The 14,077-nt window shown below is 41.3% G+C and overlaps 1 protein-coding gene across 7 annotated transcripts in view; it reads left to right on the top strand.

Annotated features, from left to right (window-relative positions):
- The window catches only part of nemy (cytochrome b561 family member no extended memory), a 316,467-nt gene that overhangs the window by 274,115 nt on the left and 28,275 nt on the right, over positions 1–14,077 (top strand). For 5 of the 7 annotated variants that reach the window (XM_083120539.1, XM_083120541.1, XM_083120538.1 and 2 more), the window contains one exon: positions 978–1,067. The exons of the other annotated variants lie outside the window; for them this stretch is intronic. In XM_083120539.1, coding sequence (XP_082976665.1) covers positions 978–1,067 — 90 coding nt within the window. The remainder of the gene's footprint in view (positions 1–977; positions 1,068–14,077) is intronic. 7 annotated transcript variants of the gene reach the window in all.

Below are 14,077 nucleotides of genomic sequence, written 5' to 3'. Positions count from 1 at the left end.
ATTGACAATTTTGTTTCAATTCGTGAACCTCATTTTACGGAAATACAAAGTGAACTTGAATAGTGATGGGTCCCTACAAAATAATTTCGAAATGTGTTCAGTGTCTGGTATAAATGTAAGTGAATCGTGAATAACTGTTTTTCAGACATTTTTTTACAAATATGATTAGAAATGTTTCATTACAAGAAGAAAAAATGCGGAACAATGTAGCTTCAGTCTATAGTAAGAATGTGTCCCAGGTGTCATCATCAATTTTTTTTTTTTGACTTTCTCATTGCACGGATGTTGTGTAGCAACAAGCGTCATCGTGGCGAGATTTTACGCGGAGCCGTATTTTTGACTAAAATAAAATGGGTATTAAAAGCATATTTAAGCAAAGCTCATGAATGGAAAGGTGACTTTGCCAGAATTATTCGTGCGCGAAGATTTTTTTTACTAACAGGAATTACTCGCAAGAGGATGGATTTCATAAAGAGCTTGTACGCGTAGACTGAGCTTTTAAGCTTTTTTACACTGATCTGTCGGTGCATTGCAACATAGAATGCCGGGAAAGCAGATGTTAGGGCGGTACGTAGTATAATTTCCATCTGTTAGAAATTTCACTAAAGTGAGCTCGAAAAACCTTATTGACGTCGCATATTATCCTAGTTTTCTGTTAATCGATTCCTGATAGATAATGTGTTGGGAGGGTACGAACAATGTGCTGAGAGATGGAGATATTGTAATAGGCTTCCCCCAATATAGTACGAATCCAAAACATTTTTATGGCTTCTAGTATCGGGAATATATGTTTCCACGATTTTTATATATTCATCGTAGAAGTCTAGTAAGTGTTGTCACCACAAATGCTTTCACATTATTTGTTACTATGACCAGTAAATGCTTGTAGGCTCTTAATGTAGTAAGTTCGCCTGGTGTGTATATGTGTGTGTGTCTGTTGATGAGGTGGTCACCATATCACTTGCTGCTATTTCCAGGGATTCTGACTGGAAGCAAAGACTTCTGCACTCCAGCTCCACTCTGAAGGTTGGAGATTCTCCAGATGCTGATCTGATAAGACAACTCGAGTAAGAAAGGCTAAGAGATATCTTGTAAATTTTTTTTTGTATGGCTTTCAAGAAGATGGGAAACATTTTTTTTATTTTGCGTTTTTTTCTTGGCCTTTTTGTTGCAAACTAACATGCCGCACTTTACTATTTTTTTCGCCTTAATTTTTCACATACATTGGCCGTGCACGGCATGTGCAAATGTTTTATTTTTAGTTCCAGACTGTTTTTGATGTGGCACCACTTTGTTAGGAATCGAGTCTTAACGACACTGATGGCTTTTTTTCTTTGTTTATGTAGGAAGTTAATAACGGCATGAGTATACTTGATATTGCACGATAGAGTTTAATATGGGAGGAAAGGCAGAAGCGCAACGGAGCGAACTGTAGAGACTGTAGTGCTTGTGTTAGTGTAGATGGGAGAAAATAAATGTTTTTTTTTTTTTAATCATACAGAATTGTTACGTCCTTGCTGAAGGAAGATTTCTGTAAATGTGATACCCTGTAATGCCTAACTAATGCATTCAGTTATCTGATGATCAGATTAGTTCTGTGCCGTTTCAATCAATAAAAAGTCAAGAAATCAAAAACAATTCAATAAAAAGTAAAAAAAAAATACACTTGTGATCAAGAATTTTTGCTATCTCAATGACCGATTGATTGATTTACTATATTTTACTTCACTTTTGCCCCTTTGGCTAATCGCGAAGATGAGGATTAATTGTGGTAAGATAAAATGGATGAAGGGACAATCACATAGGGACGACAACACGAGCCCCATATAAGATTATACTGGATGCGAATCCAGACGCCAGAGTCTCGCTGTTCTGCCAAATGCAGTCCAGCATTAAAAGCAAGTCTAATTCTCTTGTTAAATACAGCTTCAGTTTTCATCTTAATCGGCTTTTTCGTACGGGTTTTTCATTAAATAAATATTTATTTTCTTAATTGCTATTTTCCAAGGTTAGGTACCTAAATACGGGTCGTATAAATAAAGGTTGAGAAAAAAAAGGTCAAGAAAAAGTTAAGGATTTTGGATTTGTTATTTTAGTAGACACCCTGCCAATGAACGTAGAAACACCAAGAAAAGTTACTAGTACCAGTGACTAGTTCTCCCACGAATGCAGGCATATAATCGCATTACTCGTACCATTAGATTATGGAGTACATTCTATAAGAATTCACGGTATTGTACATCATCAACGCCAGGGATCCCGAGTTCGAATACCGGCCTGGGCATGTGTGTTTTTTGTGAGTGTCCTGCATCACTCATCCTCATCGCCTCTATTAGCCAAAAGTGGAAGAAAAGCGACGCTGAATAAATATATATATATATATAATATCAGCAAAACACGAAAAAAGAGAATGATCAGATTTCTTCATGAGCAGAAATATATTAGTTTCACAAGATAGAGCATAGAAGTAGCAAGTTCCCCAGTGCCTGGCGCAGTGGTAACGTCGTCGCCTTGTAATCGATACCGGTGAAGGCACCTAATGGTTCGGATCCCACTTTAAAACTGTAGGTCCAATCCCATTTAACCATTCTTTGCATAAAGTGGACTTCAACATCCACGTATTCCCCAGTAGTATAGTAAGTTCATATAATTCACACCACGACATATAGGCAACAGCGTGTGCATTTACATGTAAAACATGAGGAGGCATAGCCGCCAGAATGAGGCCCAGTCTTTCCATGTACGTATTATGTTCTGCTTTATACGTAAATTTGCAGTTTTAAAAAAGCTTCCTCGATCACACTTTAATTCCACTGTTCTGCATTCAGTTTCGAATATTCCCAAGTTGACAGGCTTCGGCTTGTTGGTGTGAACAAGCGGACACAACGGAATGGTTTTAAGGTGGCGTCTATACTTCACTTCAAAGTTATGGCCGAACCCGCCCACTATCAGTCTGTTTGACCAACCATCTGTTTTGTTCTGACTCACAAAGCATTGCTATACATCCCCGTAAATATTCTCCAATCAAACAATGATGGACCTCCAGCATTTAGCTTGTTCATGAAGGTTCAAGGATATAGTATTAGCGGATGACGCCAGAATTTTTTTATGTTGGGGGGGGGGGGGGGGAGGGTAAGGGAAGAAGGGAGATAGCGATCTTTTCCAACCAGGGTCAAACTAATCAGCGGTCGGCAGTTATCTGTCGCAACCACGAGGTTAAATGGCACGAAATTATTTTGTAGCCCTTCCTCAATGAATGTGTCGTTGATGTGTGCCGAGGAGCGAAATCCGTCGCTGATATGACCCCCATTACATCGCGATAGGTCAGAATTATGATACTATCGACAGTTTCGATTAACCGATGACCTAAACATTTGGTGCCAACAGCTACTATGTAGGTTGGCCGTCGAATCTCTTTCGTCCAGACTTGCAGTTGTGAATCTTATTCACGAAAAGTTTAGTGCGAGTCTCAGAATTATTCGTCGTAGTATATCCCGGATTTTTCGGCTCTAAAAACTGTCCAAACTGTGTACTAAAATAGAGACACATGGTAGGCACATGAGGATTCAAACTTAAATTCTCTCATGAGAAATGCAATAATTCTATAATATTAACGACTGTAATTAATTGTATACCTTTTTGATTTAACGAAAACTCTACTATATATTTTTACATTATATATTCACTTTCAAACCAGACTTCTTTTATGTTCTAACCTCAAATAATAGAAAAGTTTTATAGTGTATATTAGTAATTGCCTTGCATCCACGAAGACTGGGCATGCACTGGTATCCAAGTCGAGATTCGAATCTGAAATCTTCGGTATCGAGATTTGGGTAAAACGTTCGACTCAAAAAGCAGTGATGATTTTTTCCAAGGGGGGGGGGGGGGTGATTGCTTTTTACAGTATTTACTTGCGTATTGAATATTAATTTTTAATTTCTAGTCGTCAAAAGGGAGTGCAGCACCTAAATCCGCGTGCGGGGAAACATAAACAAAAAGGCACAACATTGGCACTTAGAGGCACTAATAGTCAAAATAGGCAACTGCAGGACTTACGTGTAACGATTGTATTGCCTTGAAACCTGCTTCTGAGCTGAAAGCTTACGAATCTGATCACAAGAACAATATTGGCTTTTAGGGCAGTCTATCGGGGCTCTGTCATAATATTATCCATTGTTAATCCTCACTTATTAGACGACCAGACGTCACAAATGAACAAGTATTTTCTAGTGATCACCTAGTTTCCTGCCTGAGCGTCTGCTCCCCCGAGATACGACTGAAAAAAAAAAAGAACATTACCCCTGCTCTTCTGAAAAGTGGGCCATTATCTCTTTCATGATGATGAAGAGTTCTTAAAAGAATGGCTCACAATCTTCACTCTGCGTGTGTTCTGTAGGCGAAAGGAACTGGTTTTGAATAGCCTCTGAAAAGGGTTTCGGGGGAGGAAAGACTCGCTCTGCAAGAAAAGGAGCCACAGGTCTCGTTTCACTCCCGGATGGAACGAGTGTACCTTTCTCGTGGCAATAAAAAAGAATGACAGTCAGCAGGAAATGCAGATCATGCAGTCATGCACGGAAATACCTCCAAAGATGCAGTTCACGAAAAGGGGTCATCCATTTCTTTGCTAAGCAATTATTCCTGGAAGGAAAAGCATCCTAGACGTGGACAAGTATGAGCTTGCATTGAATGTGCCGTTGAGATGAGTGCACAAATCCACACGTAAAGACCAGTCGTTTATTTCTGAACCACTTCTGTGATATGGTGATAGAAACGAATGGACATCCCTTTGGGGGTACATTGAAGACGTGTTTAGAATCTGGCGGAAGGGATATGGCCTCATGTGCGTCCCACATACTCTTCTGCGCAGGCGTAGGAGATTACAGCGCATGTTAACTGCGCAACAAACTGTCTAGAAACACTATAGGCTACCTGCTCCCGAAATACTGTGAAAATGAGCACCTACTCAATACTCCACAATACTGAAACAGTCTATTATGCAGATATTTGAAACTTGTAATTTTAGTATCCACCTAAAAGTGCGGTCGGTGTTAATCCCGGCCTCCAGTAGCATAAGAGCGCAGGTAGATTGCTCGTCCAATTGGCTGTTTCGAGCGTCTGCGACAACCCCGCAAGTGACCAATCACGTCGCCTGATTTCTCCAGAGACAGCAGCCGAGGTGAAAGGTGAGAGTTCACGTCGGAAACTACAACGGCGCTGATATAACTGCTTTCAATATAGGCTAAAAATTAAACAAGGGTATCTTTGTTTTTCAGTTGAATCGTCCAAAACAATAGACAGGTTATTTTTTACCATTAAAATGGTCCATGTCCAAATCATAAAATCCACCAAAAATTATGTTACTACACACACTGTGGAAAATTAAATTGTCAAACGTTCCCATGTTCGTGACAGAATGTGTTGCTCGAGGAGATGCACATGAGGTGACTGTACATATTTATCGTTTTTCTTTCGCTATCACTATTAAAGAGAGCGAATCTTTTGTTTTTGCCCGCAACATTTAGAACCGGGAAAACGGCCATAGAAACCGCACGCGATACCATCGCCATGCATGAATTAGTGGGAAGCAATTAGTCACGCAAGACGCTAAAGTTTTTTCCGCAGGATGATACTAGCCAGGCAGAGGGAAAGCGATGTTCCTTGATCTGGTCTTTAATTAAACAATTATTATCGAGGAATAATCTGGCAGAGGAGATTGAAGTCTGTTTCCTGCACTTGTTTCACGCATTCGTAGCATTCATTCACGTGTAGAGAGGAAAAAGTACCTTCCCACCTGTCCATTCTTTCCCTAAGTGCGTGGATTAAATATTTACCAAAGTATATGTTTTTTACGCTCTTTAGGTTAGTGACAGTGGCGATTGGATGCCAAAACTTGGAGGAGGTGGGCGGGAAAGAACAGTTTATTTTCATGGCAGACAAGACTTGGCATTAAGAGGCCATAGTGCGGGGGATAAAATAGCAACAAGTGGGTGGGGGGAACTCCCTTCCCCCAAACGCCTATTCGCCGCCACTGTTTTATATCGGTTATGTGGCCTGTATTTGCGAAATTCCTGCACGGTATTTGTCCCCCTTTATGGGTGCCTCCCAAATGGCGTTGTTGCAACGCCAAGTGGTCCCGGGTTCGAAACCGGTTTCGAGTCTCGGTACGAGGGCTTGTCCCTTCATATGACAGAAAAGTTAGGCGAAATAAAATAAATAAGTACAAGTCACTTTGCATTTACTCACTTATTTCTTGTCCTTTAGAATTTCTTACACATAGTAGATGAGAAGCAGCTAAATAATGTGTGATATGGCGAGAAAAAAAAAACACTTTAGAAGTAAACCTTTAAACAGGGTTTCGACAGTAACCCCTCTCTCGCTGCGGCCTTTGCTCTGGATTTTCAAATTTTTACACTTATTTCAGAAAAACGTTATATCTCCGAGACTATTTGAGCAATCTACTTCGGATAACTTTTGTTTGAAAGCAAAAACACCGGAGCACGCGACGCGTGTACAATTCAGAAAGCCCAAGTGAGAAAAACGGGGTTGGGAGGGGTCAAGTCCCCAAATTTCAGTGGAAAAAAATTTGGCGTTCGCTCCCTCTTCTCCCGTTATTTTGGAAAAATGACGCAAACTTTTGCATTGTTTTCAAAGAATAGACCTTTTGCAACGAAGGGCAATCCTGCATTTTGGCAAAAAAGATAGCTAATTTGCTATTTGACATTTCAAAGTCTTATCTCAACATCTGTCAGCGTTTACAACCTCACATACAAGTATGATGTATGAAGGTCCTAAAAGCACGTGAATGTTGTAATCGCCACCATGGGTCATATATGACCCATTGGCTGTTTTCGCCTATACTTTCTATGGGTCATATATGACCCCATTGGCTGTTTAAAGGTTAAATAAAGTAGGAAAGGGTTATTTAGGTATTTGCTACATTGTATGCATGCACGTATATATATACGTAGTAAGAAAACTGAACAGAGAGACGATATCCAGTTCTCGGAAATGCTCCAACAATGAACTTGCTAGCAGAAACTCCTGCAAATCATGTTATGTATTCGCGTACCATTTTCCCCAGAAGATTTTGGCGGGATGTAGGGGGGAGAAAGTCTGAAATGCAGATGCGATAAGGACGAGCGCTCTGGAGAAAGTTATGGGCAATCACTTTTCCTTGACAAATCTCCGAGGGGGAATGCACCGGGGCGTAGAAGGAGCTGTTCTTGGAATAATTGGAGAGACGCTGCTGCCCCGCGGTGGAGGACTCTGAGAAACCAGAGCATTGCACCGCGTGACGAGGCAGCGAGCCTCCAGCCAGCCTTTGATAATTTGATGCGGTTGGCTGAGCGCGGATACGAGCGGACCTCGCGAGGGAAGGGAGAGATTGCGTCGCTCTGCTCGAACTCGCCATCAGGAATCCATGCCCTGGCTTCTCAATTTTCGACTCATTTTTTATGTCGCCTGGCTAGCCGTGACGGTCCACAAGATAGAACGCGAAACGTTGCATCGCGCCCGTGTTAGCTCGTGGGAATTTCACGTGTCGTTCAAACACCAGAAACCTGCAAGCTTTGAAATGTGGATTGGATAGTGATGTTTTAAAATTGAATTGGTGATAATGGGAATTTAGTGCAAGCAAGAACACTCACAGCTATTTTTTTTAAAGCTGTTTGCGTTGTCTTTCTACCTATTGGGACACTGAGATGGTAGGATTAACTGAAAAAACTGGGCGATGGAACAAACACATGCCTGACCAGGGTTCGAGCGATTAATTTTGTTTATTTGACTTCGAATTTATGCCATTTTGGCTAATCGCGAAGATGAGGATGAGTGATGATATGATGAAAGTGATGCCGGAATTCGAACCCGGGACCCCGTAGCGCGCTGTGATTACCACTCCGTCCCGGAGGCCAGCGGCACGCGAAAGGTAAACCGCATATATTGTTGTGAAGGCTGTGAGATTGTTTACTAAGTCAAATCTAGGAAATACTATGAAGAAAAAAAAATGACGTGTGTCAAAGCTTAAGTCCACCTTTTGCACAGGTAGGTTAATCGGGACTGGACCTCCAATTAGAGCGGAATATCAAACACTATATGCCTCCTCCAGTGATCGAACTCGAGAACTTTGGATTTATTTATTCTTCGTCGTGTTTCTGCCAATTTTGACAGATCGGGACGATGGAATGAATGTTGATGGATGGAGGAACAATCACAAAGACACACAGGCAGGACACAACAGAGGCCCCACATAAGATTACAGTGGCTGAGAGTGCAGACGCCAGAGCCTCGTTAGTCTACAAAATACAGTCCAGGGTGTACTGCGTGGAAAATATTATGACATTTGGGTATCTACAGAAAAGGTTGGCAGCATTACCATTACGCCATCGAGGCACAATATATTGGACAGATTGTATGCAAGAAGTTAAAATACAAGAAGTGAATGGAACCCCCTTCTAAAAATACCCCCTTTTATGTGACCGTACGTGTGTGCAAAGTGGCCACTTCTTATTTGGAAGTGCAGTATTATTTGTGCATACAATATTCACTAACAAGGGCAACTCGAGTAAAGAACATTCATATTGAGTGCTTTGACATCAGTCATATCGATGGGAAGTACTATTGCGGACGGAAAATAGCGATGGCATTGAAACTTGGTGACCAGCCGAACCTCTTACGTAAGCACGCACTCTCGTGGCCACGACCTTGAACTTGCTCAACATTTCAGGCAACTAGGTTCGCAACACAAGCGACCAGGATATCAGGAACAAGTCTGCTTAGATTTTATTACCACGGGGTTCGTTCTCTGTATATGGCATTCCGAAATGTACAGTGTGCATTATATGCCGGTCTACCTTGTCAAGGTAGATCCACTTTGTGGTTTTTCAACATGCACTATTCCGGTGCTCTGCCCTCGCTCAGGAGAAAGAAGTGGGGTTCCAGGGCATTCTGGGTCACGTCATAGACATGTCCTGCTGTCTTCTTTCTTAGCTAACCTGTTGTTACCATACTTTGCTCTTGCCAGACGCAAGAATCTTCCCGCCTTTGTAATTTCGGCTTTCGAAGCTGCAAACCGCTGTGTTTCTGCAGTAACTGATGTTGGCTTGGTGATTCTCTTGATAGAAGGCTTTGGGGAGATATTTTTGAACGTACTCGAGTCGCTGTGTTGCTGCTGCTTCGGCGTTTATTGATGCCCCAGTTTCTTTGCCTCCTCCCATCTTACCGAGTTCGGAAAGAAGCTTGCAGAGTGGCAGTTCCCAGTTGTTTGTTGACTGACCACTTCGAGGTCGTTGGGCTATTGCGAATTACGGTCAAAGCAATTAGCGGCCAACTGCAGGCCAGGCTTGTACTTCTACCTTGCCTTTTTTGCGGTGTTGCAGGGATTTAATGGTGACCACTGGATCGTTGGCGCTAATTTGCGGAACAAAAGGTTCGTATTCCATTGCCCACAATTACGCGGTCGGTGGATATGCGGACTAAATCTTGGTTGAAGATACTGTGGAGGGGAACGGGCGGGGCGTGGCCTGTCTCGTTTTCAACATTAACCGGAGTCCATATCCGGAACAGAGTAAAAGTATATGTTGCTAGAAGCTGCATCAAAACAAGAAACCGCAAGCAGTCAGGGTATAAAAATCACTAGGCCTTCTAGCACATCATCACCTCGTAATCGCGGATGTGATTCGAAAACTTTTGAAGCGCAGTTCATGCCGAGATAGGCTAATCGAGACTGGATATGCATTTTGAGAACCCCCGAATGGGAGCCTAATTAGGGATTCATGGTTGATATAAAGCACAGACGCTTCATACTATCCCCGAAGACTACACAGAACTCGAAATGAATCAAATCAACGTTGATGCATTTTTATACATCAATTGACAGTTAAATGTGTCATTTTTTAATCTTTATCCTATCTTTTGTTATCTTCGGGAAGATCGTGTCAGATCTTCATAATTGCTGCATTTCTGTCTGTATTTTGACGCGCCAAAAATGTATCATTTGCAGTTTATGCACGTTAATGTGTCAACTGACACGTTTAGGGTTCTGCATGTAGGTCCAGACATGTGTACTTAAGTTGGTGCTAAGGTTACGCCTGCAGAAGGTTAACTCGAGACGAATAAATATCAAAGTTTTATCTTAAAACCCAAAATAAAAGGCATAATGAGTTTTTACTAATAAATGCCAAATTCCCCTGGTGTGGTTCAAAACGAAAGAATGAACTAAATGGCCATTAAACAGTGGAAGAGAATGGCTGCGTTAGTTTAACGCTTACCCTGTGAACCGTCAAGTACCTTCATAGCTTTGGCTTTTCCTGCACAGAAGAGAAATTCCTAACTTACCTTGTCGCGGCGTCTTTAAGTTGTTGCCCCAGAAAACGACCTTGGCACCAAACAGGTGAAAATAACCTCCAAAACGCAACAAAGGGCTTTTAATAATTCATGAGAACTTTGTATGAATAGAACATTACATTATCTCCCCGCTTCCATTCCTTTTTCTGTTGTTTTCTTTTCTAAGTCGTATAGATGGACACGCAGGAAATCTTCCCGTGACACTGCCCTGTTTTTCTCTTGCATAGCGAACTCTCATCCTCGTGTGAAATGCAACGATGACCTACATTTTTAGCACAAACCATTCTTTGTCGTTATGAAGCACCCTTTGACAAATCATCCATGTCATTTTGAAGATCCTGATGTGAGTTCAGTTGTTCAGGCAGTTTCTTCTACCCCACGTGTTTCTGATAACTTTTTCATATGCGATTGATTGAGCCTGCTTCTTGAATATGGGCTTAGTGGATAATTCACAGGGTTTGCAATCCATGTTTTTACAGCGTGTCATGTGAATATATGGATGGTACCGAGACGAGGCCTTGGTAAGATGTATGCAAGGCTGTTTTTAGGGGAGGTGTCCAGGGGTCAGGACCCTCCTACCTCGAAAGACTAACCAAGTCCAAAATTAAATTTAAAAAATACTTAATTGCTTTTTTAGGACACTGTTTTTATACAAATGTTAGTGATCTTAATTACACATAAGCCAGATAAAGAATACATGCCTTTTTTTAAATGTTCGTGCAATAATAACAGTAATAATAATTATTAATTTACGTATTCAAATATCATCAATAATTTTACTTGAGAAACACTTGGTTTCTCCCCCCCCCCCTCCCCCCGAAATTTAATTCTAGATACGTGCCTGGCTACATGGTACTTCAAAACCAAGATTTCTTTACAATGTGATTTGCAGAAATGTCACATATTTTGTTTTATCGTAATCGCAAAGTTGCCCTTCGTGGCAATTGTGAACTTGTACAAAGGGTTGCTTATATTCAGGATAATATTAAGATTTTCTAGGGTTCGTAGTGTCGAAACGAGACGTCAAACAGAAAAAAGGTCGCAGTTGTTTCCCTCAATGGCGCCAGATAATTTTTTTAAGAAGAAATTTAACCAATAGGATTCCTTTCCTAGCTTCATCTATTTCTTTCGCAATTAATCTCCGCCCATTATCCCCTCTTATATTGCCACATTATTTATTGGTATGTCATGTCTCCTCAACGATGATACTGCAATGAGTCAAACGTCTTCAGCTTGGACGTTCGGCGAAAGTGCAAGAATAAGGGGGGAACTGACCAAGAGTCATTGTCAAATATGACTGGACTGGAAGGTTTCTCTATACTACACTATAGCAATGACCTTCAGACTTGATTCTGCTATAATTTAGGAACCTGATTATAGTACTTAGAGAGACCTAACTTTTTCGTCAGTGTTGTGCCCTATCGTGTTTTCTCCACGATGTGTTGTTCTTATGGCGTGGAATTGTGTAACGTGCGTGCTGTAATCGTCAGTAGGACATGTGTAGGTGAGAATCCTGTACTTTCTTCTTAACGACGTGTTATCCCCTGAAGGAGAACCACGGCTCCTAGCTGCTGCCTTCAGGAGGAGGTGTGGAACTGCACGCAAAGTTTAAGAGGCATTACACAATGTCTGCAATTTCCGCATAAATTTAGTTCAAGGTCTAAACAAAAGTAAGCCGAGTTTGCATCTATTTCAGACCAATTTTTCTTACAACCAGAGGAACGTAACTCCAAAAATACGGTTTTCGGTTATTTCGAGTCGGATCGACGTACCTCCATCTCTAATCTTTAGCGGCAAAGTAGTGTCACGTATCTGAAATTTACTGGGATATTTTTTTTCATATATTCGTAAGAATATGTGCGAGACCAGGGGGCACTTGCCCCCCATTCCACCCCCAGACATCTGGAAATACTTCATATAATTCATATGGTGAAAGTAGCGTGAAAACATGTACGAGGGGTGCCGTGAAGGACAGCAGATTAAGTATACCTATGGCAGGGGTTCCCCAAACCTTTTCGTTTCACGGCACTTAGTGTTTCAAGTTTTTTCCGCGGCGCCCAAGTCTGAATTGTAGGCCTATGTAACACTTGCAACGCTCAGTTAGTGTGGTTAGCTTGCTTAACACAAATTTCAAATTCAGAAACATTTAGTACTTTTTACATGTAAAAAGTACTAAATAAGCACACATTTGGAACAATCATATCATTAGTGAAAATATTGGAAAATTTCGCGGCCCCCCATGGCGCTGCGGTGCACACTTTGGGAACCACTGACCTATGCAAATTATCTTAATGCTGAGGATGATTTATGAGAATTATCGTAACTGGGGGAAAGCATCGCTCCACGTTTCTCCCACCATAAGCACTGCTGCCTTCCTGAGAAAAAATCTTGCGGCCGCGCTTCATCATTTCCTCTCTCCTGTAAACTTGATAAATTTGTTCTCACAAGACGATAAGTTAATGAAGTGTGCAAAAGCTCCTAACATTCCTTTGTTTTTGTTGTTGATTTGTTGTTTTAAAAAGTCCGCTTTATGCACTGTGAGACTAATCGGGACTGGACCTACAGTTTAAAGTGAGATCCGAACAACTATGTGCCTCCATCTTTTTGTTGTTGTTTTGACGGCAGTACAAAGTCTGCCTGTATTCACCGCAGTCCACACACTTAACATGTTCGAGTTCATAAACTGCATCTCCTGTTAACGCTCGAGGATCATAAGAAAAAATCAAGACTCGAGATTCCGAACCATATAATGCTAGGAATTTCCGGCATACCGTTAACGTATTGGTGCCTAGCGCGTGACTGTATTGCCATTGCGTAGGTATGCAAGTGCGAACGCAACAGGAATGCGATGAAAGGAAAATTTCTCTTCTCGTTTCAAAGTATGCGAACTTACGCAATTTCTGACCCTTCCTGGTTGAAGGTCAAAAAGAGGAAACAGTTTATAGAGAGAGAAGCATGCGCGTGATCCGGAGTTAAACTGTGGCATCATTTGAATATCCAGCCACACTGATTCCTGTCAAATGTCTCCTCATGATGAGGCATCTTTATTAACATCCGTTGGATTGTACGTGGTGTCACTGCGGAGAAAATCACAAAATATACGGCCAGCGTCCTTTTGTGTAACAAGATCACATTGACAATCACGCTAGATTTAGGAATACATTAACCACGAAGCTGTTATAAGCACAGTTAGAATTTTATAGCGAGAACATTATAGCGTGTCATGTTTATATATTTTGCCATATTCCAACTATATCGAGTCGATATCATAAATATATCAACCTTGATATATCGCTATTGATGTCGATGTTGACATGTTGCTTTCGATACTCGATATATCGGCACGATATCTATATTCAGTCGATATTGCACATCTCTGGTTCCTGGATCAGGGGCTTCATTGAGAAATATCCCCTGTATACATGACACCAAGTGCACAACACAAATTGCAGGTATCAAGACCATACAAAAGCCGCACCCCTCTCTCACAGTAATGACTGCTGGCAGGGAAACTGCAATATCCACTTCAGGCTAACGAGGCAGTGGTGAACGGACTCTCGGCTACGACCATCATCTCTGGCATTTTCGTTTTTTTTTTGTTTTTTTTTTACTTTTCTTTGTTTTTAAATATGTATATGTGGTTATGTTCTAAATGTAATCTTAGTCACAGGATGGTGTAATGGAAACCCCCTCTGGTTTCTAATTTTTTGGCTTTGGGATGGAAACTATGTAC

The sequence above is a fragment of the Lepisma saccharinum genome, chromosome 4, assembly GCF_977018435.1.
Source record: "Lepisma saccharinum chromosome 4, izLepSacc3.1, whole genome shotgun sequence".
NCBI lineage: Eukaryota > Metazoa > Arthropoda > Insecta > Zygentoma > Lepismatidae > Lepisma > Lepisma saccharinum.
The sequence above is the reverse complement of the archived record's forward strand: the minus strand, read 5'-3'. Positions and strand labels throughout refer to the sequence as shown.